The 26,998-nt window shown below is 39.6% G+C and overlaps 1 protein-coding gene and 1 pseudogene across 1 annotated transcript; both read right to left on the reverse strand.

The window, feature by feature from the left end:
* Window positions 1-247: 247 nt before the first annotated feature.
* Window positions 248-12,587, reverse strand: LOC132114469 (beta-ureidopropionase-like; annotated as a pseudogene).
* Window positions 12,588-18,545: 5,958 nt separating this feature from the next.
* Window positions 18,546-21,489, reverse strand: LOC132115164 (uncharacterized protein C22orf15). Its single transcript, XM_059523561.1, has 5 exons — window positions 20,959-21,489; window positions 19,859-19,945; window positions 19,179-19,301; window positions 19,016-19,087; window positions 18,546-18,748 (listed from the first exon to the last, which is right to left on the reverse strand). Exons 1-5 carry the CDS (start codon window positions 20,981-20,983, stop codon window positions 18,612-18,614), a joined length of 444 nt encoding a protein of 147 aa, XP_059379544.1. The 5' UTR covers window positions 20,984-21,489; the 3' UTR covers window positions 18,546-18,611.
* Between the last annotated feature and the right edge of the window lie 5,509 nt (window positions 21,490-26,998).

Below are 26,998 nucleotides of genomic sequence, written 5' to 3' on the forward strand. Positions count from 1 at the left end.
CCTCTGAGAGAGAACAGGTGTGCCATCAGGTGTTGTGCACCGTTTGAAAAGGTCTGAACACAGTGCTGTGGTTTGTGACACAATGGCTGACAAATGAAATGCTTGCACTATGGTGTTCCACCAGCCATAATTATGTTATTTAATCTTTGATCATTCAGGTTAAATGTTATTTTGTTGTTTTTTCCTTAGATTCATCAGGTGTCCGATTACATCAGCTTGTGCTTTTTTTTTTTCAAAGACCATAAGGAATGTTGATATGGCAAGCTTTATTTTTATGAAATATATAGTTGCGTTTCAGGAATTAATAAAAGTATTTGTATTTTAATCGAATCCATCCTTCCATTATTGACCTTAAAAATGAACGAATAAATTATTAATATCAGTTATTTTGTGAAATTCAAGTAGAGGTACAAGGACTTATCCCTAATACACAATGTGGTTGTCCTGCATCTGCAGAGTCTGGCTTTCAGCTGACAGCATGGTTTTCCTTACAAGCTCACTCCTTAAGAATGTTGGGTTTGAAGTCATGCTGAATGGTGTTTTTGAGCTCTTCTGCGTACATTTCATACCTTCCAGTCATCTACGGAGAGATACAATCATGTGAATGGCACACAGATGCTACCAGAGACAAACCTTATTCATTATTTATAAGATGAGATCAGTCCTACAGTGATGGTGATGTACTATCTTTCTGAAGGAATATAATGAAGTATAGTTGAACATGTAGTGATTTTTATCCCACCTTGAAGTTCCATTTGTCTGCAACTTGCCGATTTAGGTTCAAGTCCATCTCTGTCACCAGCAGGCCATCGCGGGTTCTGGATAATCCTGGGCATCTGCTGCCATCAGGTGCAGCTACGTAGCTGGAGCCATAAAAGTTGCCAAAGTCATGGTGCGCTATGGATGAGACAAACCAGATTTCATATAATAGATGTACACTACTCTTTCAGTTTGTGGTCTATGAGATTTTATTTGTGTTAGTATGTTAAACAAGTCCTTATTTGATCCAAAATAAAGTAAAACTGTAATATTGTGAAATATTGCAATTTAAAATAACTTTTCTATTTGAATATATTTTCAAATGTAATTTATCACTGTGATCAGAGCTGATTTTTCAATCAGCCATTACTTTAGTGTCACATTATCCTTCAGAAATCATTCTTATATGATAATCTACTGCTCAGGAAACATTTCTTATTATCAATTATTATAAATGTCTTTACTGTCACTTTTGTTTGATTTAATGTGTCCCTGCAAAATAAAAGTATTAATTTATATAAAAATATTACTAACCCTAAACTTTTGAAAGGAAGTGCAAGTTTATTAACTACTAAATTACAACTTTGATTGTTTAAACATTTTTATATTTATTTACAACCCAACTACATGTCAGTTTTAAACCGTATTTATTCATATCCCAAATTTTGGAAAAGAAAAACATAGCTTATTTTTAAATAATTTTTGACCATATTTTGTACCCTATTCATGGACAAATGCACCTCATACGCTGTATGTTTGTGACTTATGTCTATGTGACCCTGGTCATGTTACAGAGAGACTTCACGTGTAAAACAGCAGAAGGGGTTTTTGTGTACAGGTTGAAGGCTTATGCAACAGTAATGAGGGCTGAAAGAGAGAACAGAGCCTGACAGACCAGAACTTTAGGAACTCAACACCTGTGAACAAGCTCCCTCGACTCTCAACACACCACCGATGCAGATATACCTGCTAGATTGACAGACAGATACGCTGATCCTTTATTCGCTGAGAGGTCAGGTTTTGACTCGTATTTAATTTCTAGGATGAGAGTGCCATCTATTGTATGAATGATTTTTGAGAAGTATTGCTGAATGTCTCCTTTATGCTTAGACCTAATGAATTTTAAATTAATTTAATGTGAAAATGGAAATGTGCAATTCTCTGGGAGATTAAATATTCATTTTAATATGCAGACTATGAATAATTTGGAGGTACACAGGTTTAACCAATGGCGTGAGTTTGGGGTGGGGCTATCTGTTTGCTTGACCAATAGAAGACAAGGAATCAATTTCATGCATAATTGCTGACAGGTCCGTCCAGTCTATTCGTCCCACGGGCCCGTGGCAAATAGACTGAGGGGGACCCTGCTCCCCACCTCACACCAGGCCCAGCGTCAGCCTGAACGGCCCTGATTTCTGAATAAAACTATTTATTTCATTAAAAAAATTATTACAGACCTCAAACTTTTAAATGGTTATGTATATATGATTGAAGGACCTTTCGGCCTTTACCTTTGTACAAGTTTACGTATGCTACTACATGCACATGCTCAAAATGAATATATAATTACCTTTCTTTCAATCTCCAGATGTGAACTCATTCTTGAAATACTCCTAGAAAAGACAGATCTATATCAAGACTTCAAAAGCTCAGGTCACGTCTGTCCAGAAATCAGCAGTAGAGGGCAGCAGAACACACACATTTCTGAACCTCCAACACTTTCATTTGTGAGGCACATGGGTGCTGCTTAACAGACTGTCGAAATAACTCCCATTTAAGCCAATTTAAAGATAATTGGTTTACTGTATCTACATCTGAGAATAAAAGTCATCCCTCTAAGACATTATAACCACTAACAGAGACCAGACTCCACAGAGCAACAGAAAAAAAACAAGCGCTCAACTGTTTTTTCATCTGTATAACAATATTTGAAGTTTGACTAATAATCCTGTTTAAATTATTAGCATGTGCTTATCTAATCATATTAGTTCATATAGTTTGCTTTAGTTGTGATATTTTCACAGTATAAACAGTGTATAGCTGGGGCAAACAGGACATTTCCTGAGAAACTCTTGTATATGTTTTAGACTCGAGTGCATCTATTTGGTAATATATGTGAGTTTTAAGAATGTTTAAATACTTTTTGGCACAGTTATTGGACAACAGGTGTTACATACCGTTCCCACACGGTTGATGGCACAGGTGAAGCAATGGTTTGCGATGGCAGCATTTCTGGCCTCAATCGGCCACATTGGTTCACTGTAACACAAAACCAGTATCAGCATGATGGAATGCAGGCTCTAAATTATTCCCATGAAAAGACACAATACCTGAGCAATCCAACTGTGGCCGAAGGGTTAAAGATGATCTCAGCCCCATGTATGCTGTACATTAACCAGTTGAGAGGATGGTGTCGGCCATAGCAGATGTTAACTGCAATCTTTCCAAACTGTGTCTGGAATACAGGGTGGCCGGTGTTCCCTTCCATGTAATATGAGGATGCAGTTCAATTTTAAATCAAGTTCAATTTAATTTGATCTTTTTTCTATCAAAACAACAAGAGTTAAAAGTAAACATATTACCCAAAAATAGCCATCCAAGATGTATGAGAGTTTATTTCTTCATAGAAACATATTTGGAGAAATTTAGGACTGAATCAGTTGCTCAACAATGGAGTGAATGGGTGCCGTCAGAATTAGGGTCCAAACAAAAGCATCACAGTAATCCACACAAATCCAGTCCATCAATTAACGTCTTGTAAAAAGAAAAGTTGCATGTTTGTAAGGAACAATTACATCATTAAGGCGTTTTAACTTTAAAACATCTCATATTTTGGTCAGAAGCGACAGTCTGAAGTCAAAAGCACCTTGATGATGGATTTATTAAATACATGCAGCTATTTCCTTCATAAGATGTTAATTGATGGACTGGAGTTGTGTGGGTTAGCAGTGTATTATTGTGATGTTTTTATCAGCTGTTTGGACTCTCATTCTGACAGCACCCATTCACTGCAGAGGATCCTTTGGTGAGCAAGTGATGTAATTTCTCCAAATGTATTCCAATGAAGAAACATAGAAGGTGAGAACATTTTCAGCAAATGTACATTTTTTGACTGAACTATTCCTTTAAGATCTACCTCTATTTTTATTGAAGGGCACAGATCCCAAACCTTGATAGGACTATCTACAGCACATTAATCTTGAACTACAAAAGATCACCCTCACCAACAGTTAATCTGAGAAATGCATTTGTATGATTAATAATACAGTAGAAACAGTAATATTGTATTTATGATGGTAAAATGTGATGGCTAAGCTGAATTTTCAGCAGCCATTGCTCCGGTCTTCAGTGTCACATGATGTAACAAGAATGTATAAGCTTGTGTTTTAGCAGTTATCGCCAATGTATGTGATATCTGATCACCAACTTTTTAGAAGATTAAAACGATATACATTATGTTTGTGATGTTAATGGAAATTCATGCAATTGATGCAGCATGAAATTTCATGCAGGGCTAAGCTGGATTCTCTGAAGAGTTTCTATGTAAACCTTTTCCAACATCGATGTTTATCACCATAGACAGCCGCAAAATTCTCCTTAATTTTAATGAAAACAACAGAGCTGAGCCGTCTCTGCCATCTGGTTCCTGCAGGTATGCTCATGCTAGTTGTTTTAGGAAAAAAGAGTGGGTACATTTCCTGAATTGAGCATTATCACAGTGTGGTATCGATCAAAGGCACAACATGAAACTGATAAACAGCACAGCTGGGGGTGGGGGGGGGTGGGGGGGGTTGGTGGCGGAGAAATCAAACCATCTCAACTACTTAAAGTGCCCACAGGTCATGTAGTGCAGACACACAAACACAAAAATGGTGAAAAAATGAAATGCCCAACATGTTGGAACAAATCTATAAAAACAAGAATTACTATAGTGGCTGGCTGCACTGAACAACTTTTGAGTTTTCCAGTAAGATATAGATATACCCATGTGGCAGCACAAATTACTGATAACTGTATGCACAGGTGCATGTCAATAAATTAGAATGTCGTGGAAAAGTTCATTGCAGTAATTCAACTCAAATTGTGAAACTCGTGTATTAAATTCAGTGCACACAGACTGAAGTAGTTTAAATCTTTGGTTCTTTTAATTGTGATGATTTTGGATCACATTTAACAAAATCTCAACAAATTAGAATATGGTCAAATCTAATCAACTCAAAACACCTGCAAAGGTTTCCTGAGCCTTCAACATGTTCTCTCAGTTTGGTCCACTAGGCTACACAGTCATGGAGAAGACTGCTGATCTGACAGTTGTCCAGAAGATAATCATTGACACCCTTCACAAGGAGGGTAAGCCATAAACATTCATTGCCAAAAAAGCTGGCTGTTCACAGAGTGCTGTATCCAAGCATGTTAACAGAAAGTTGAGTGGAAGGAAAAAGTGCAGAAGAAAAAGATGCAAAACCAACCGAGAGAACTGCAGTCTATTGTTCGTTATCTGGCTCGGCTCGGTGTTCATCTTCAGTTCTCTCTTCACAGCAGTTCAGTCAGTGTACTGTTTGAGTAAATGAATTACTCCGGGATATTGGTTTGTTTGAACTCAGAGGAAGTGTCAGCCACATTAAAAAAGTTAACAGCTTAAGTCATTTGTGGATCAATGAGTATTGGAGACGCGAACCGCTTTAAAATGATTCAGTTTGATTTGGTGAACTGGTTCAAAAAGATCCGGTTACATTGAATGTTTTGTTTGCGAACCAGATATCATAAACTGCTTTGTTTTGAACTCTTTCTCACAACAGACCCGGAAGAGAAGACAATGCTGAATAAAGTCGTAGTTTTTGTTATTTTTGGACCAAAATGTATTTTCGATGCTTCAAAAAATTCTAACTGACCCTCTGATGTCACATGGACTACTTTGATGATGTTTTTCTTACCGTTCTGGACATGGACAGTAGACCGTTCACACACCTTCAGTGGAGGGACTGAGAGCTATCGGACTAAATCTAAAATATCTTAAACTGTGTTCCAAAGATAAATGGAGGTCTTACTGGTTTGGAACAACATGGGGGTAAGTTGTTAATGACATCATTTTTATATTTGGCTGAACTAACCCTTTAAACCTAAAAAATAAAGTTTTATGATTCTGAAATACATCCAGTAATATATTGTTACAACTTGAAATGAATAAAATATATTTCAGATTCTGCACTATTTCTAGGCCACTATTCAAATAAGTGATTATGTGACTCTTACAGCCAGTCAGATGTTCTTGTTTCCACTGGGGCTCAAGATCTCACTCTCAAGAATGCTGGAGCACATGAAAGCCAGGTTTTACACAAACTTGTAGCAGCTTGAGTGCTGCTGTCATTCAAGCAAAAGTATGTTCTGATATGCATAGTCATTTTAATACATTAGTGGTCCCAAGTTTGGAATAATTTTAAAGTTTTATGTTTTTGAAAGAAGTCTCTTGTGCTCAGTAAGTCTGCATTTACTTGATCAAAAATTCAATAAAACAGAAATATTGTGAAAATTTGAATATATTTTAAAATGTAATACATTCTTGTTACATCATGTGACACTGAAGACCGGAGCAATGGCTGCTGAAAATTCAGCTTTGCCATCACATTTTACCATCATAAATACAATATTACTGTTTCTACTGTATTATTAATCATACAAATGCATTTCTTTCAAGACCATAAAAAATTCCTCTATTTCAGACTTTTGACCAATAGTGTATATTTTATTACAAGATCAATTAGTGAAATACATATGTGAGAATGCCGTTCATTGATTTCAGTTCTGCATTTAATACTGTAATCCCCTCCAAGATGATCTCCAAGCTCAGCCAGCTTGGAATCAGCACATCCATCTGCAACTGGATTCTAGATTTTCCGACTAACAGACCTCAGTCTGTTAAGTTAGATAAGTTTCCTCCTCCATCATCACCCTGAAAACTGGTGTTCCACAGGGCTGCGTACTGAGTCTACTCCTTATTCACCCATGACTGTGTTCCTGTTTATAGCTCCAACACCATAATCAAATTTGCAGATGATACCACAGTGGTAGGTCTGATCAAAGATGACGATGAGTCAGCCTACAGGGATGAGGTGCAGCACCTGGCTGTGTGGTGTGCCACCAACAATCTGGAACTAAACACCCGGAAGACAAAAGAGATCATTGTGGACTTCAAGTGGATGAGGATTCATGCAGACACACCCATCTACATCAATGGAGCTGTAGTGGAGCGTGTGTCAAGTTTCAAGTTCCTTGGCATCCACATCTCTGATGACCTCACCTGGTCCCAAAACACCTCCGCCCTGGTCAAAAAGGCGCAGCACAGCCATTACTTCTTACGGAGCCTTAAGAAAGTTCACCTGAGTCCCAGGATCCTTGTGGAATTCTACCGCTGTACCATTTGAGAGAATACTCACAAACTGTATCTCAGTGTGGTTAAGCAATTGCTCCACATCTGACCCCAAAGCACTCTAGCGGGTGATGGAAACTGCTCAACGGATCACCGGCACTCAGTTAACGACCATTGAGAATATTTAACATAAGCGCTGCCTGGGCAGGGCAAGGAACCTCATCAAGGATGCCTCTCATCCTAACCATGGACTTTTCACCCTCCTCCCATCCAGCAGGCGTTACAGGAGCCTACGCTCTTGCACTAGTAGGCTCAGGAAGAGCTTCTTCCCCGAGGCACTGATTACTTTGCATAGAATATATTGTTTAACAGTACTATTGCACACTCATCCAACTGTATTTATTACCACTGTTCTTAAGTTGCTGCTGTTCATAATGTACATAAAATTCCTACATTGCATTCCTATTTATATTCTGTACATACTCTGCTTAATACTGTATATAGCAACTCCACTGTACATTCTGTAAATCATAGCTTCACTTACTCTGCACTTATATGTATATAAAACACTATATTCTTGCACTTCTGGTTAGATGCTAACTGCATTTCATTAGCTCTGTACTTGTACTCTGCATTATGACAACAAAGTTGAATCTAATCTAATCTAGTGAAATACTATTGGTCTCAGACCTTTGGAGCGCACTGCATTAATATTTAATTTACAGCTTAACTCATGTTAGCTTAATGTAAACGAGTGATGACACTCTATTAATCTAAATACAGAGTGTCACTGTAGCTGTGTTGTTTCACACTGACAGTTGTTTGACTGTTATGCAGAGGGTGACACTGACCTCATTGAAGTCTCCCACACGGGGAATGTGATTCTTCCATGATTTGCCTAGAACATTGCCATTATTGGACACCACCACTGCAGTGTTCCACAATGTTCCACTGTGAATCTCATCTCTCTCCAAAATGGGAGACACCACCACCATGTTGTATTTTTTGGCCAGCTACAAAATGAAAATCAAGCACATATGGTATCAGCATTAGAAGTAATGACTACAGTAAGAACATAGCAGAAGAGCCACATGACATTTTAACCTCAGCTAACTTTGCCTTGCCGTAAAAAAAGGTCAGATTATCTGATATTTTAAGAGACTTATTGACTTTGACACACAGTGATGAGGGTCTAATTTCCTGTTTTATATATTTTTATTTTACATGCTGTTCATGTAAAATAAATGTTTGATTTGTTGGATGAAATTTTTTCCACTATTAATTGCAATTAAGCCATGAAGCAGTTTAAAAAAAATATTTTTTATAATAAAAACAAAGGATGATGCCAAACTACTTAATATATATAAAAAAATATATATATATATATAAAAAAAATATATTTAAAAAAAAAAAAAAAAATATATATATATATATATATATATATATATATATATATATATATATATATTTTTTTTTTTTTTTTTTTTTTCCAGATTTTAATTTAAAATTTAATTTAATTTAATTTAATTCTTCCGATTGAATTTTTTTACTCTTCATTATGATATCAGGAAAGACGTATAACCATGACATTTTTATTTTAATGCATCAAAAAAAAAAAAAAAAAACATACTCCCCATACTGTAGAAGAGTTTTACTATTTATTTAATATTAATTTTCATCATATAATATTATTTATTTATACATTTTATTTTGTTATTATTATTGAAATTAACTTGTTTTATTGATATAATATTATTATTATATCAGGAGATTTGCATCACCCTGACATTTTTATTTCTCCAAAAACATAAAAATGAATTTTGATTCAGAAATTAAAAACTTTAAATCGCAGAAGAGGTATATTCAAGTCATTAGGTGTATGAACTGTATTTTCGATGTATTTTGAATAAATTAATAAACCTGGACAACAACTTTTGCTAATTTCTGTATAATCTTTAGTGGTCTTGTAGAATTTATGAACAGGAAAATGTACAAAAATACCAAAAAAAAAGTAGTTTAATAAAGAAGCTCTTATTGGTACTAGAAATTTAATTTTAGGTCATATTCGTGGAAGCATAGATGCGGTTCTTCTGTTAACAGTCAAAGGTCACGTAATTCCTTAGAGTTCAGTGTCAGAAGATTCCACAGTTACGTGCCGCAGTGCTCATCGGCCGGTGGCTCTCGCTCGTGGTCAGTATGTCCCCGTCCCCTCTGTTGGCTTAACCTCCTGCAATCTCCATTAACAAATCACCAGCCTCTAAGCAGCTGCACGGCACTAAACCAGTTAAAGCAAACACGCACTATATCAAAAGTATCTCCCTTTGTAATGGGCAGAAGGGAATAATTAAGTCCATGCTAATGAAATACAGCCTCGTCTTGAGTTCGAGGAGTGAACAAATAATCAATCAAGGGGCTAAGATTAAATATTTGACTAGAGATCAGAAACTGATTGTAACTTTTTTTTTTAATTATTTATTTTTTTTTGTAACGTCTCCATTCATTTAAGTCTTACCTGAATACAAAAGCGTGTGGTGAGCCCATCCTCAGCCAATTCAGCAAACTCTGTCCATGGCTCCCTCTCTCGTGTGCAAAATGCAAAAGGCATTGCTATGGATGGAGGACACAGGGAAAACTATGCTTAATGTTTTCCCCGAAAGATTTAATTATTACCAGAACTGAATTTTATTTATGACAGTTCAATCTGTTGAAATGTCCAATAAAACTTTGTTTTGCTTGCTGAGAGGGAGGATGAGGAGTACAGTAGATACATTTACAGTCATATTTTTTCATTAGCAGTTGTTGTTTAGAGCAGGATGAAATTATCATTTGTTTACACTGCATTTTTAAATGACTACTATCAAAGCAAACATGCTTAATAGATTTGCATGGAGACACAGGAAATCAGAGCTCAGGGGTCAAAGGTTTACATGGGAGTTTACATCAGCACAGCTGAAACGTCGTCACTACAGTCCTGCTCTGCTGATGTAAACCAGATCCCACTGATGCATGTTACATCACTGAAGGCCAAGCAGTCTTCCGATCCTATACTGCGCTTTATAAATAAGCCCAGTAATTGCTTTGAGGACAACAGGAAATGGTTACAGAGAGCCATGGAATAAAATAATACTACTACTATTTTTTTTTAAATATTTTTTAAATTAATTTATAAATATTGTACATTATATATTATACAGTCATTTTAAATATTGACTGGTTGATACACCACAGGACTCTTAAAGTGAACTGCAAATGCTGAAACATTAATAATCATTAAATTACTTACGAATTACTTACGATTAAACTTTAAATTATACATAAATGGTTATATATTACATAAGTTATATTAATAATTCATATAAAACCATTTATAAATAATTTAATGTTTTCACACATGCACAAACACAAATTCTGAACTGTAAACAATCATATAAATTCAAACCTAAAATGATGTTGAATGTTGTGAAAATCAATCACTCAATTACATAATCTATTTCTGTGAAATAGATTAATAAAAACGTATTTAACAAAAAAAAATGCTATAAATTTCCTATGACACCAGAGAGCTGTATATATTTCAACTGCAGTTGGACAACAGTGAATTGGAAAGAGTGTTAGATGCAAGTGTGTGTTTGTGTACTCACTCCAGGCTTCCTGGAAACACACTATGTTAACCCCACACATGGCCGCCACATCTACCATCTCCCCCACACGCTTGTGCAGAGCTTTTAACTATGAAAGCAAAATATGAATATTCAGTGTGACGAATTCAAATTAATAACACTAAATATATGAAATTTGTTTTAGCATTTATATGTATGTATGGGCCTGTCAGAGCCAAAATGTGCCACCTGTCCATTATATGCACTGTGTACTTCTTTCTCTCACCTGTTCAAGCACAGGAGCATCGGTGGGTAAGACTATCTTGTTCTGAATGAGTACCACGCGAACAGTTCTGGGTGGTCTGAGCTGCTCTGGAGAAGCCTCAAACACATAACCCTTCAGATCAAAATCTTGCTCAACTGCAGCATCTATTGCACTCTGGGGAAGGTACAGCTTCCTGAAATGCATGCATTACAATTTGAAATGGCTTAAGCTCAATAAAATCTAAAATAAGCAAATAGGGAAGAGTAGGGATGACTGTGATGATCAAAGATACATTTGTTTTTCAGTTCAGTTCGTATTTCTTAATTTTACTACACCATGGTTAAACTATGGTTAGTGTAGCAAGGCCATGCAATATCATGTGGCAATACCATGGTTGATGTAGTAAATTCATGGTTAATTTCTGTTGTAGTGTAGAATTTTAAACTGTATTTCTCTTGTTGTCTTTTTAAAAGTGTTTTTATGCTATACTAATATCATAAGCAGATTTCCCATGTTTTCTATGAATAAATTAGAAAACCAAAAGGGTTTATAGTTAGGCCTATACACGATGCTGAAATTAGAATTTATTTCCTTGAACAGCCAAACTGTTTGGCTGTTATTAATGTTCTATGTTATTATGTCAGGTTTTTTAAGTTTTTGATAATAACGGATAAATGAAACAAAGGCCAAAGCTTAGTATATATTTATGGGACCTATGAAAAGGATGAAGTTAGAGCTTGTCAAATTCACATTGTTGACGTCAATGACATTCCCAGGCTCTGTTTTGTGGCCAAAGTCCACCATAAATCATTTACTCAGTTTCAACCTTTACTAGTCACGAAATTAAACTTATAGTGTAAAAGCTACCTTAAATTTGGTTGCCTAGTTTCATTAAATTGCATATCCATATAACATCAAAGTCAGCTGTCATCGCAGCTGTGTGTGGACTGCAGCTCCCTACAGTTTTGGGCTAAAATGAAAGCGCGTGTGTTCGTGACTTACTTCAGCTCTTTTCCGAACAGCAATCTTCTGACCTCTCTGAGTTCAGCCTCAGGTACATATGTCTCCAGAACCTTCTCTAGCGATTCAAAGTCTTTCCCAGACATTTTGAGCCGCCGTCCTCGTGCTCAGTACGCAGGGAGAGTAAATTCACCTCTCTTTGCATTACTATTTAACTAACACATGTCCAGTAGTACCCTTCCAACTCTTATGCAACCTTTTCACGACAGAGAGAGGGTCCAAGCGATCCCTACATGAATTGAGGGTTCTCAACTGTCACGCATTTGGCGTGTTTTGTAAGTTTTGATACTTTAATTAAAACAAACAAAACAATACTGTTTTGGCGCACTTAATGTGGTGTAAACGTAAAATGTATCGCTAGTTAAAGCCACGTGGTTCATGGGTCTCGCTAAACAAACCAGTTGTTTAAGTAGGATAGAGGACCGCTTCATTATGCAGGTATTTGCTGGAATTATTTGGTAAAAATTACAGCATATTGTGAGTCTATTAATACGTCGATGACATTTACAGTATCTTTATTCTGGTTTTCTTAACCCTCATGTAGGCCTAGAGAATGGGAATCTACGTCACACCGCGTTTAGGTCACGCTCAGGAGCACACAGTGTAAACACACAAATCACCACAGAAAAAGCCAAACGTTTACTATTAATATTTTCTGAAAACCATCTAACACTCCTAGAATAAAACACATAATATGTAAATCTCTTTAAATAAAATAAAAAATTCGCTTTGTGGTTTGTCTCAGAGGCAGCAAATTTTCATTATTCAATCTCCTTCACTACACTCAGAGACTATTTATATTCTGCAGGAAATTAGGTCTCTGGCCTACCTCTGCTTTTTCAGCTTTCTAATTATGAAAAAAGCAAGATTTTCACACCGGCCATGCAATATATATTGTAGCATGTTCAAAATGTTGTTGTGTTGTAGATAACAATGTGCTTTATGTTAATGTTGCACTTTATTAATTTTTGTGTCGCGAACTGTTATTGGATGTTAGAGTTGGATCTGAAAAGAGGCTCCGCCCCTGTGTGTGTGTGTTAGGGGAAACGAAGAGAAAGGAGGGGGAGAAGAGTGCCTCGCTGGTTCAAGTACGGTTCTCTTGGAAGTCGGGGTGTGTACGGCGTGGGTTGTGGCCGACAACAGCCCAAATAAACACCCCTTGTTCATTAAAACGCCTCGTCCTTGTCTGAGAACGCTACAACTGGTGTCAGAAGTAAAACAATCGAAGACAGAAGGAAGGACTGTCGCTGATTGAGTCCTGACTGAGCGTGCATTAGCCGATTAGCTTCTATCGGCAGCTGGTGAGAATGAATAATACAGTTCGTATTAAGATGGAGGAAGATGACGGTTATGCTGGAGCTGGGGCAGTGCATATGTTTGGTGTGCGCACCGCGGCAATTTCCAATCAGTACATGGTAAATTCAGTGAAAAAGGAGGCGTGTGAGGTTGTGGCTGTGAGCGAGAAAGTGAGCTGCCATTACCCGCCGCTCTCGCACACTATGACGTCAGCCGCTGGTGGCACCGGTGCGTCGATCTTGCGAGAAGAGACGGCACTAAAGGTAAACAATAATGGCGGCACCCGTGAACTGAATCAGCCGGTTGGAATAAAAACACCAAAATACACTGGCAGATCAGACTGGAAGGCTTTACAATTTGAGTTATTAGCTAATGCATTTGCTTGGTCAGAGGTACAGAAAGCCCTTCAGCTTGCTCTTTGTCTGACAGATGATGCACTTTCATGTTTGTTGCTGCTTGACACTAGTGAGAGGGCTGATTATAGTGCATTGGTTGGTGCATTGAAACGCCGCTTTGGACAATGTTTCCGATCTGAACTTCTCCGGTCTGAGTTACACAGCCATCAGAGGATTCCAGGAGAACCATTACGGGTTCTGGCCAACGATATTGAATCCCTAGCAAGGCGGGCTTATGCACATATTCCACCATCAGTGCAGAGCGAGCTGGCCCGTGATCAGTTCATTAGAGCTCTTTCTCCAGCAGAGCTGTGCATACATACACAGCTCGCACGCCCACATGATTTGGCAGAGGCCTCAGATTTGGCACTGGAGAGAGAAATGGCAGTTGAAGCAGCAATGCAAGGGTTGGCAACTGGCCCCTCCCCCACCATCAGGGCAGCTGGAGGGAGTGATATAGCATCTCCAAAACCTGAGTGGCTGAATGAGATTACAGAGATAATTCGTGGGTTGGCGTTGCCTCCACCCAGGCGGCAGACACAGGCCGTCTTTGCTGGGGGTGTGGTCAGCCGGGACATCTGGTTAAGGAATGCCCTACGCTGACTAAGAATTCGGGAAACAGGAAGGGGGCGCAGTAGACGGGACGCTGCAGACCCCCAGGCCCATGTCCCGCTTGTCACAGGAGCAGACAGACTGGCCCACAATGAGTAATGGAACTAAAGAACATGGGGTGGTTGTGGTGGGCAGAACAGCCATATCAGATTTTTGCCATATCCCAATTTGCATTGATGGCATTGAATGCACCGCCCTAGTTGACACAGGGTCTACAGTGACTGTAGTTCGTCCTGATGTGGGGCCAGATGGAACGCAGCTGGAAGACACAGCAGTTCAGCTCCGCACAGTAACCGGTGAGCTGGCACCAATGAGAGGGAAGGGGCTGTTAACACTGACTGTGGGGGGCATGAACATGCAGCATCCAGTGTGGGTGGCTAATGTGCAGGACAGTTGTATACTGGGATTGGACTTTTTGAGGGATCATGGCTGTCAGTTAGACCTGTCCAAAGCAACGTTGAGTTTTGGCAATGGTCATGTGGTGAAAATGAGGCCACCAGGAGCCTAGATGACAAGGATGACCCATGCTGCACTACGCCACCCAGTGCATCCCTGCAGGAGCACCTGTTACTACACACATGGCCTGGGCCTGCTTCTGGGAGAGACGGTGAAACAATGGAGTGCTGCAAGAGATAATGCAGAGAAGCACCAGCAAGTTGGGCATGCAACAGCAAGAACAGTTGTGGGAGCTGTTATTGGAGTTCCGTGACTGTTTTGCCTGTGATGAAGGGGATCTGCGTCAAACTTCCCTGGTACAACACAATATCGACACAGGGGACGCGGCACCCATACGTCAGCGACCGCATGCGAGACGCATGCCCTTAGGATGGCAGGAGGCAGCAGAGCAGGCGTTGATGAAGATGCAGCACGCTGGCATAATAGAACCTTCTGAGAGCCCATGGAAATCCCCAGTAGTCATGGTCCCGAAGAAAGGGGGGGAGTGGCGCTTTTGCGTTGATTACCGGAGGCTCAACGCAGTGACACAGAAAGACTCATACCCTCTTCCCCGTGTCGATGAATGCTTGGACCTTGTGGCTGGCTCGCGTTGGTTTTCATCATTGGACTTGAGGTGTGGATACTGGCAGGTGCCGCTGACGCCAGAAGCTCAACCAAAGATGGCTTTCTGCACGGGTAGAGGTCTGTGGCAATTTAAAGTCCTCTCTTTCGGTCTTTGCAATGCACCAGCCACATTTGAACGCTTAATGGAGAGGGTATTGGAAGGCATTCCACACCAGCAGTGTCTGGTATTTTTGCATGATATACTGGCACATGGAAGCTCGTTCCAATCAGCTATCACAGCCTTGAGGGCAGTGATGGAGAAGATCAGATGGGCGGGTCTGAAGTTACATCCCAATTAATGCAGACTGTTGGGCAGAGAGGTGACCTTCTTAGGGCATCGGATAGGCAGTGAAGGGATCGGCACTGCGGAGGACAAAGTGAGTGCCGTACAGGAGTGGCCTGCTCCAGTGAGCCAAAGGGAGTTAAAAAGTTTCCTGGGCTTGGCATCTTATTACAGAAAATTTGTACGGGGTTTTTCCTGTATCGCTGCTCCTTTATATAAGCTCTTAAAGAAGGATCAGTGCTTTGTCTGGACGGAGAGCTGTCAAAATGCTTTCAGTACTCTGAAACAAGCCCTGGTGCGTGCACCCATCCTGGCACCTCCTGACCCCCAACTGCCCTTCGTGTTGGACATGGATGCAAGTGGGGATGGAATAGGAGCAGTCTTATCCCAGGCGTGGCCAGATGGAGAGAGAGTAGCGGCCTATTTCAGCAAGATGCTCAGCAAAGCTGAAAAGAGATATTGTGTCACACGGCAAGAGCTGTTGGCTGCCATCTCTGCCATCAGGCATTTTAAGTACTACCTGTGTGGTCGGCATTTCACCATACGCTCTGACCATGCCTCCTTGCAGTGGCTGATGACGTTTAAGGAACCAGAGGGCCAGGTGGCTCGTTGGCTGGAGGAACTGCAGAGTTATGAGTTCACTGTAACACATCGTGCTGGGGAACGGCATGGCAATGCCGACGCTCTATCGAGACGGCCATGTCATTTGCAGGAATACAAGTATTGTGAGCGTAGAGAAGCCAGAGAGCTGGAGCTTAGCCTCAAGGTGGATGGAAGCGGTGGGGCTGAACTGATCTGCCGGGAGCTACAAGATGTGGATGTCACTCAATGGATGGAGAATCAGAGGCGAGACCCAGACCTGCAGCCAGTGATGGTGTGGGTAGAGACACAGCAGCGGCCACCATAGGAGGAGGTAGCGGAGGAATAGGAGGAATCCACCTCTCCCCATTCACCAAAGGATTGTGGACCAAGTTCAAATGTCTACGGCTGGTTGAGGGGATTCTCCAGCGGGCATGGGTGCTGCCAGCAACAGGGGAAAAGAGATGGCAGGTCGTGGTGCCTAAAAGCCATGTTAAAAGCCATGCATGTGTTAAAAGCCATGCATGGCTCTGCTGGATCAGGCCATTTTGGGGTGACAAAGACACTTCGACGTCTGCGTCAGGCCTTCTACTGGGGACGGCTGAGGCGGGATGTGGAGGACTTCTGTAGGCGCTGTGATCTTTGTACAGCACGGAAAGGGCCTCAGGGTCAGTCTAGGGCCCAGCTACAGCAGTTTCCAGTGGGGGAGCCGATGCAGCGGGTGGGGGTGGACATCATGGGGCCATTTCCTCGCACCAAGAGGGGGAATCACTTTGTTTTGACCGCTATGGGTTACTTTACAAAATGGCCTGAGGCCTTTGCGCTGCCTGACCAGGAGTCTGAGACTGTTGCAAACGCCTTGGTAGAGGGCATATTCAGTAGGTTTGGGGCTCCCCAGAGCATCCATAGTGGTCAAGGCAGAAACTTTGAGTCCAAGGTGTTCTCTTCCATGTGTGAGCGTTTGGGGATCAACAAGACCCGCACCACCCCACTCCACCCCCAAAGCGACGAGCTTGTGGAGCGATTCAACAGAACGTTAGCTGAACAGTTGTCCATCTTAACATCCACTCATCAACACAATTGGGACACCCATCTGCCGCTGGTCTTAATGGCATGTCGCTCTGCTGTTCAGGACTCTACCTCATGCACACCAGCCCTGCTCATGTTGGGGAGGGAGATTAGGACCCCTGCAGAGTTGGCCTTTGGTCGGCCCCCGGATGCTCTAGTGAGGAAAAAAAAGAGGTGCCCGAAGCTGGACAGCCACTGGGTCGGACCGTGCCCAGTATTGGAAAAGCTGGGGGAGGTTGTGTATCGTATACAGTTGCCTCCTAGGGGCACAAAGTGGTACTGCATCGAGATAGGTTGGCTCCTTACCGGGGCGCTGCAACACCGCAGGGCATCACAGTACTTCTGTCACAAAACGCTGGGACTCCAAAGGGATCAGAGGGGGTTATCGGCTCAGCTGATATGGCTAGTAGCGGCCAGCAGGTGACATCGCTGTCCAACGCCGCTCAGGGTGATTGTTTACAGGGCTCAGAGGAATCATTACCGGAAAGCCAAGCAAACACACTCCCCAGGGGGCGTCCTAGGAGGCAGAGGAGACCCCCAGTCAGATTTAGAGACTTTGTCCTCGGGGTTGAGGACTTAAGTAAGAGGGGGGTAGTGTAGCATGTTCAAAATGTTGTTGTGTTGTAGATAACAATGTGCTTTATGTTAATGTTGCACTTTATTCATTTTTGAATGCTACAATATATATATATATATATATATATATATATATATATATATATATATATATATATATATATATATCTGTGTGTGTGTGTGTGTGTGTGTGTGTGTATAGCCTACTGCTTGTGTGTGTGTGTGTGTAAAGGTTGGTGTCAGTAAGATTTATTTTAATAAATTTATTTATTTACAGTAAAATTTGTGATATTGTGAAACATTGTTGCATTTTACTATATTTTAAAATGGAATTTATTCTTTCAGTCCTAAATCCACAGCGTCACATGATCCTCCAAAAACCATTCTAATCTTCTTATTTTGGTGCTCAAGAAACATTTATTTTTATCAATGTTGAAAACATTGAAAACAGAATGTGGATTCTTTGATTAATATAAAGTTTACAAAACTGAATTGATTTAAAATAGAATTATTTTGTACCATTATAAATATCTCTCTTAATCAATTTAATGCATTGTTGCTGAATAAAATTATTCATTTTATTTATTTTTTTAATCATAGTGACCCCCAAACATTTGAATGGTTGTGTAGATACACAGACAAAAAAATATTCTTCACATTGATATGATAAAACCTATAAATAAAATATTTATAACATTGTTAAAGAACACAAGGAAATAGTAAGAGAGTGTTTTCAGCTCCGAGGTGTTGTGATGGCTTTCTTAAAGTTGATAGCAGCTTTGATGCGGTGTTGACTGACTCCTCCCCTTTTAGATGCCCCACCCCTTTTGTCCCTCTCCTTTGAAGGATTTGACAGTTTTCTTAGAATCTCTAAATTTAGCAGAAAGAAAGATTACATTAAAGAGAGCACCAACAACTTCAGATATTACTTGAAATATCCATTAAGTGAAATATCCATAACAATTATGTTATATTTCTGCTGATTAGTAAGCATCAGTTTTATTTTCATTAGATTGGAGGGAAAATCCTTTAAAAGAACAATTCAATGAAAAGAAGGAGCATAGAGTGTTTTTCTTGATATCAAATTCTTCCATTTCAATAAATTACAGATTAATTAATTAAATACAGAAGCATTGCCTGCTAGCTCAGGGTAACTTGTCCCAAAGTCATTTACTGCAGTATACTTTGGACCTTCACTCCCTTCACCTCCTGCATAAGAGAACATAGAAAGCCATTTACTGATTTTCTGTAAAGTTGTTGTGATATCTGAGGTACCTGAAGTTGGTGAGGGCAAACTTACGTGATACACGTAATGGAATATAGCTCTCTCTCTCCTTCAGCAAACTGCTGATGAGGTCTGTGCTCTGCGCTCTCTCGGACAAGTTCACCAGCTCTCCCGTCCTGTCCATCAAGTCCACAGTCTCTATAGAGAACAGGTCTTTTTTATTTAGATCACCAATAATGAGTCTGTTTGGTATCAAATTAACAGTTAGTAGCTAAGTGAGTGTGTTTCTGATTTCTAGTGTTGCTTGGAGTTGAACAAACCCCAGAGCCTAAGGCTGATGATACACGGGGCAACTTTCTGAGCAGTTTTGCTAGCCAGCTTTTTTTGAGCAGTGTTGCTCGGGCACTTTCCCATTGAGAATGGATAGCAAATTTCTATCTGGATACTTTAGATCAGTCATGGGCCCTGTGTCTCACCTGGTTGTCCCTTGAAGACAGCATTGCACAAAGTTGGCTTAGAATAAAACTTACCTGCGTTTTTTTTCACATCTAACAACCAATTGGAGCACCTTGTCAACCACATAGCAACGGCACAGCAAACATTTACAACCCCCAGCATCACGGCATTGTGTTTTGCCCAGGTAGAAACAACTTATATAAATGTAAGAATCTAATTTAAGCATTGGCGTAATTCATTTTTGATTAATTTGATGTCAACCAATACTTGACCTTCAGCTGAAGCATACTTTAATTTACCTTGGGGATCCAGATTGCATTTTTCTTTTATACAGTGGATGAAGTTTATAACCTTGCAGTTTAGGTTCAGTATCTCCTCTCTTCCCTCTGTAAGAAATATATATTTGAAAACATTTCCACCATAAAGCAAAGGAACTTTGCTATATTATGTAAAATTATAATTGGAATATATACACTACTGTTCAAAAATTGGGGGTCAGTAAATATTTTTATTATTATTGTGTTTTTATTATTACACTGTTATTCACCAAGGAAGTATTAAATGGGCCTATGGTCAAAACCAAAGTCCCTTTAAGATAAGTCATTTCACTCAAAGAGGCGATCTTTGAAACGGCTCTCGCGCATGCAAGTACAGCTCCTATCTCTCTGAATGGGGAAACATCAAATTCTCCAAAACTGTTCACCAAACGTACGATTAAATTTCATATTTGAAATCACCAGTGAAATCTGACAAAAAACTATTTCATAACTGTTGTTTCTTTTGCTCAAATAGCATAAAAAGTGTATTATTCAAGCTAGACCAGCCAGTGACTTCTTCGGCGATTACTTTACCGATTAGTGATTGGCTCTTTAACTCTAAAGGCGGTGCTTTTTCATTTTAACCATTCAAAACTATACAAGTGACACGTCTTGGGTTTTCTATACATAGAAATGCATTTTTTTTAATATAAATAAATGAACACTGTTATTCTACAAGGGAGCATTAAATGGCTCAAAAATGACAGTAAAGACATTTGTTACAAAGGATTAAAATCTCTGTTTCAAATAATTGCTTTGTATTCCTCAAAGAATCCTAAAAAAATGCATCACAGTTTCCATAAAAATATTAACATTAGCACAACTGTTTTCAACATTATTAATAATAAGAAATGTTTCTTAAGCAGCAAATCAGCATATTAGAATGATTTCTAAAGGATCATATGACACTGAAGACTGAAGTAATGATGCTGAAAATTAAGTTTTCCATCATGGGAATATATTTGAAAATATATTGAAAATAAAACAATATTCATTTTTTATACTATTTTACAATATTACTGTTATGATATAATAACATTATAATATGAATAGGCTGTATATATAAATTATCCCGCACTTACCACCAAATATCACAGTGATGAACATCTCAGTATTAAGATGTGATGTTTTCAACTGCTAAACTGCTTACTGTTCCAGCAGCCTGCAGAAATGAATGTGTCTGTTCACACAGTAGGAAAATAAAAGCCAGTTAAATGTTGTTGACGACAGCCATACCTAGAGACAAAGCCCTGGTTTATGAGGAATGCTGTGGAGTTCTGCAGCACTGAATGTAATTGGCATCTAGATCATTGTAATCAGAATATTATCCTGCTGAGCCATCACTGAACTATAGAGGAACTCCCCTCATGGCCTGGAATCTGCATTATATAAACAGCACAGTATTACCCTGCTACATTTTTCACTCACTACTCACTGTTTTTTTTTTTTTTTTTTTTTTCGGCCCTCTCTCTCTGTAACCCCACTGAAAAGAGAAGAGAGAAGGGACTCTTTTTTATGAAGCAGACCAGTCTGATTTGTCTCCATGGAGTTAGTACACAGACAGACAGGTTCTTTGATACTTTGAAGTACTTATCCAGGACATGTCTAGTTGAGTGGGGAACAGATCTATAGTCTTTTCCCCATGACTTTAAACGCAACAATAAGAGAACAGCACAAGTCCATCCCAGTTATAGAATAAAAGTTGTGCCCTAAGAAAGAAAGGACTAAGAGGTTAGCATACTTAATTCATTTAAAGGGGTCCTATTATGCTCTTTTACAAAGTCTTGATTTTGTTTTGGAGGTGTACTAGAACAGGCTCTCATACTAGGTTGTTCGAAAAACACATTATTTTCCACATATTTTACATTATTACAACACCTCTCTCCCCAGTCTGGCATAAACGGCTCAAATAGTTCCTGTATCAAATGAAGTCCCACCTTCTGAAATACGAAATGTGCTGTGATTGGTTAGCTGGGTCAGTGTGTGCTCTGATTGGCTCCACTCTGCACCTGGTCGGGAAATGTCATGCCCCTTACCATAGCCACCTGCGAGCTTCTGTGTTAATATTGCTTCAAAATCAAATCAATTTGAGCACGTTTTACACCCGGATGATTGTAACCACTCTAAGTTTGTCTGCTTTGGGAAAGGCTGCATGTCTCCGACAGTGATAACACTCGTTGCCTTCTCTAGTGCAGCACAACCCATTCGTCGATATTTGTGAACAGTGATTTCTGTTAAATAAAATATATATTATATATTTTTTAATTTATATTAATAAATATTAATTTTTTTTTTGATAACTCCCCTCATCCCCCGAGGTAACAACAACTATATTGAAGGGGTTTTATATACAGCAGTCTACAGACAACCTTATAAAATATATATATATATATATATATATTTTTTTTTTTTGATAACTCCCCTCATCCCCCGAGGTAACAACAACTATATTGAAGGGGTTTTATATACAGCAGTCAACAGACAACCTTATAAAAAAATAATAAATAATTTTTTAGTTTGTGTATTTGCTTGAGCTAGAAAGAGCTACTGAACATAAATAAAATGTGCAAAAGGATTTTGAAAAAATACCCTTAGAAAGAGCTACTGCATTACTTCATTAGCTTGCGTCTGACCTGCAGCGATATCATTCAGGCTTGGTGGGGTGTCAGCCAGCGAGTCATCTGATTCTGATCGTGTTGTTTTAGTACTCAGAGTCTGAAGCCAGGAGAGCATATTAAGTGTTGTTCACTGTATTTGTATTTTTAACGAGCTGAGTGTGAACGTTTCACACACCCTCTCTGGCCACGTTGAGTTGTTGACACTGACAGCGGCAAAAGCGACGCATGCGCTTTTCACTTGTAAAACTCAAGGGTGTATGGGTAATGTAGTCTCTGCTCTCGGTGGGACGAATTATGGGCCATTCACATGTCGCGCCTAATACCGTGTCTGGGCCGCTTGTGCTAAAAGCACGTTCTGGGCACACGGAGAGGTGGCGGTACGCTCAAGAGCTATATTTGGAAGTGGTTGTACTGAGTACCGCTAGGTACCGGCCCACTTAAAGCACTGGATCCTGTAATGCCCGCTGGCATGGTTAGGGTGAGAGGCATCCTTGATGATGTCAGATGTGGAGCAATTGCTGTACCACACTGAGATGCAATTTGTGAGTATCCACAAGGATCCTGGGACTTTCTTAAGGCTCCGTAAGAAGTAAAGGTGCTGCTGAAACTTTTTGATCAGGATGGAGGTGTTTAGGGACCAGGTGAGGTCATCAGAGATGTGGATGCGGACGTGGGGGTGTGTGAGTAAAACGCAGCCTAATTTTCATTTTTGGGGGAACTATCCCTTAAATATATTTTCATCAAATAAAGAAGAAACTAAAATTTAAACAATTTCAATGGTATTGTAAATGCATTATAAAAAAAACGACCAATTGTGTCATAAAATATATTAATTAACATGTTTTGCTTTCTCAATCACACTTTTAAAATCATAATTAAAATGTTTTTAGTTATCTTGAGGACCCATTAATTGGGAGCTGAGGAGCTCTATTGGGCCCCAGGCCCTCTGGTTGAGATCTGGATCGCGGATACACAATCCTGTAAATCTTGCCAGAATAACAGCCGATGAAACACAGACAGCAACTCCATGACAACATAGACTTGAGCAGTCATAAACTCAGATTCCTGTTATACTCAACTTTGCTTTCAAGGAAAAAAAATGTTATCAGTGTGTAAACATCATCAGCTTCATCAACAGGTATTTTCCACATATCTAGATCTTTCTATGACCTTTATGTCACAGATTAGACCAATCAGTCTGTTTGTCTAGCTCAATAAAACATAAATGTGTGCCAAGAGTTACCATGTTTTACATATATACACACACACACACACACACACACACATATATATATACTGTACACACTACTGGTAGACTACAAAAGTTTGGAATAAACACAATGTTTTAGTGTTTTTGAAAAAAGTCTCTCACGCTCACAAAGGCAGCATTCATTTATTTACAAAACAGTTAAACTTAAAATTGTGAAGTTATATTACAATTTAAAATAACTGTTTTTTTGTTTTAATAAATTTAATAATAGTAATGTAGTAATGTACTTCTGTTACTGCCTCAAGAATACTCCGTATTTGAGGTACAAATTGCTATTGTTGACAAGATGATCCAAAAGCTGGAGACGGCCCCACGAGTTCATTACGCAGATGGGGTGAATGCTGCATTTTCAGACTAGAAACCCAGGCTCATTTAACATCCTTTTTTTGTCAGCACACAATGAGCTTTTCTTTGGATTAATTTGAGCTGGATAACTGTAAATGCTTTTTGTTATTTTGTAAAACTGTGTAAAACTGTGTAAAATCAGTAGGCTCAGGAGCTTTTCAGCTTTTGAGCGTGTAAATCTGATTCAGTTCAAATGGAATTGGTAAAACAGTAGTCTGCCTGCAAGTGATTAAATCTCAATCAAGCGTGTTTGAAGTAAAGCAACCCTATTGTATTTGTATGTCTGTTGTATCTGTATCATATGTGGAGCACGGTTCAGAAAAATGATAATGATGCCCTTAAATACTCTAGAAATCTCTTGAGATGCATTAGTGCACCCTTTAACCTGGAATCTTTTGGGACTTGGGGAACAGGCTGGGAAAGATACAATGTTAGGATTCATAAGACCCTTCAGCGTGTGATCGAGCACAGTGGCCCAAAAGAGGGACTCTCCCGGGATGACCACTTCATGTCTCCATGTCTGGAGACTGCTTCTTTGGAAGGAAAATTGCTAATTATTTTATAGCCTGCACTTAAGCTGTATCACACTTGGCCAAGTTGTTTACCTATAGTTTTATATTAAATATTTAAGCAATATTATATACAAGCAATTAATATATACAACTGTTCAATAAACATTAGGTTTTGAGTAAATTACAGAATATTGCCCATTTCTTTTTCCTGCACAGCTGCAACGTCACAGTAGCTTTTAATTCTTGAATGAATTTAACAGTGTTCCCATTCAGTCGGTTCACTCAGTACAACTCATGACTATGGGATATCACGCTCTAGTGCCATTTGCTGAAGACCCCTGAAATCAAGCCTGAAAGGCCAATAACGCATGATGAGGCGGGGTTACCTGCCCACAGTATGTAAATGCATTCGCATGCATTTCCTTTGTTCTTCAGCTCTTCACCGCGCTGTTAGAACAACATCACGAAACATTCACTACAAACATCACAAAACCCACTGTGGTGACTCTTCTTAAAGAGAAAGGCATAAAAGAGAAGCTTTTAGCTCGAGTTTAGCACAGCAAAGAAATGGCTAATAATCTTTTTAATGAGAAATGTCTGAGCATAAGACCTAACCCCTGTCCTATGGCACATGGGTGTTTATGGTCACAAGCACTCTCCGGAGTGTTTGGGAAGTGTCCATGCTAGTTTGTCTCTCTTGAACCCCGGTGTTGGTGTGCACTGCCAGCAGTTCTATCATTCTGCACTTGCGCGGCGTGGGGCAGTGGCCAGACATGATCCGCTCCAGTCTTCCGGGGGTTATCCTGAAGCAGCTCTTTCCATTGTTGGGGATGGCCACGGAGAGTTAGGATGATTGTGCTGAGGCAGAAGAAAGTCTGTTTAGTGTTCACAAGGTTTCTCTGGCTGCCCCTGAGTCTGAGCAGAAGTTTAACTGTCTCGCTAGATGCAAATGAGGAATGTTTGCAAAAGGACATGGGAGTTCCCCAGGTGATGACGGGGAACCTCCTTGTTAGCCGAGAGCGGCCATAGGTTCTTTGCACGATTCCAGTGGGGCTATCAGCTGTGCCCCGGTTCACCAGAGTAATTGCAGCTTTGCTGTCTGAGAGGGCTTCCCCAGTGCTGAATGAGGAAAGGAGGAAGTTAGTGTTCTCCTCAGCAAAGTGGCAATTCAGGTGGTGCCACAAGGAAAGATGAAGCCGTTACTTCCTTCTCCCAAAGAAAAGGGAGTTTTCCCCCCAAGCTTAGAATCTTGACAGTTGAACAAGCACTTAAGGTATTACACATTCAAAATATGCCCCTGGGCCCCAAGCAGGATGTGGCTCGGTGAAGACCTGAAGAAAAAAAGACAAATACGAACAAAATAAGGCAGCAAAAGTCATTTTAGTTAAAACAAATGCTCAGTGAAATGAGGTGTTGAACCTTCAGGAAATGTTGATTGTCAGCCACATGCAATTTTCTGTTCATTTTATGAGATTTGCAGATTTTACAACCCTTTTACCAACTTTATGTCTAAACACAATGACTATGAAAAGTTGCAGTCAACAAGGCCAAAATAACTATTTTAAATGAACATGCATTCAGTGTGTTTAATATTAGCTACTTTTATGCTAGGCTACATTTATATGATATATATATATAACTTATCTAATAGTTCTCAAAACAAAAACCAAGGGATGTGTGCCCTTGGTTATAACGGGACTCAAAAAATGTATCCTACAGGTCCTTCTAAAAAAATTTGCATATTGTGATAAAGTTCATTATTTTCCATAATGTAATGATAAAAATAAAACTTTCATATATTTTAGATTCATTGCACACCAACTGAAATATGAAATATTTCAGGTCTTTTATTGTTTTAATACTGATGATTTTGGCATACAGCTCATGAAAACCCCAAATTCCTGTCTCAAAAAATTAGCATATCATGAAAAGGTTCTCTAAACAAGCTATTAACCTAATCATCTGAATCAACTAATTAACTCTAAACACCTGCAAAAGATTCCTGAGGCTTTTAAAAACTACCACCCTGGTTCATTACTCAAAACTGCAATCATGGGTAAGACTGCCGACCTGACTGCTGTCCAGAAGGCCATCATTGACACCCTCAAGCGAGAGGGTAAGACACAGAAAGAAATTTCTGAACAAACAGGCTGTTCCCAGAGTGCTGTATCAAGGCACCTCAGTGGGAAGTCTGTGGGAAGGAAAAAGTGTGGCAAAAAACGCTGCACAACGAGAAGAGGTGACCGGACCCTGAGGAAGATTGTGGAGAAGGACCGATTCCAGACCTTGGGGGACCTGCGGAAGCAGTGGACTGAGTCTGGAGTAGAAACATCCAGAGCCACCGTGCACAGGCGTGTGCAGGAAATGGGCTACAGGT

Source organism: Carassius carassius, chromosome 34, assembly GCF_963082965.1.
Source record: "Carassius carassius chromosome 34, fCarCar2.1, whole genome shotgun sequence".
Lineage (NCBI taxonomy): Eukaryota > Metazoa > Chordata > Actinopteri > Cypriniformes > Cyprinidae > Carassius > Carassius carassius.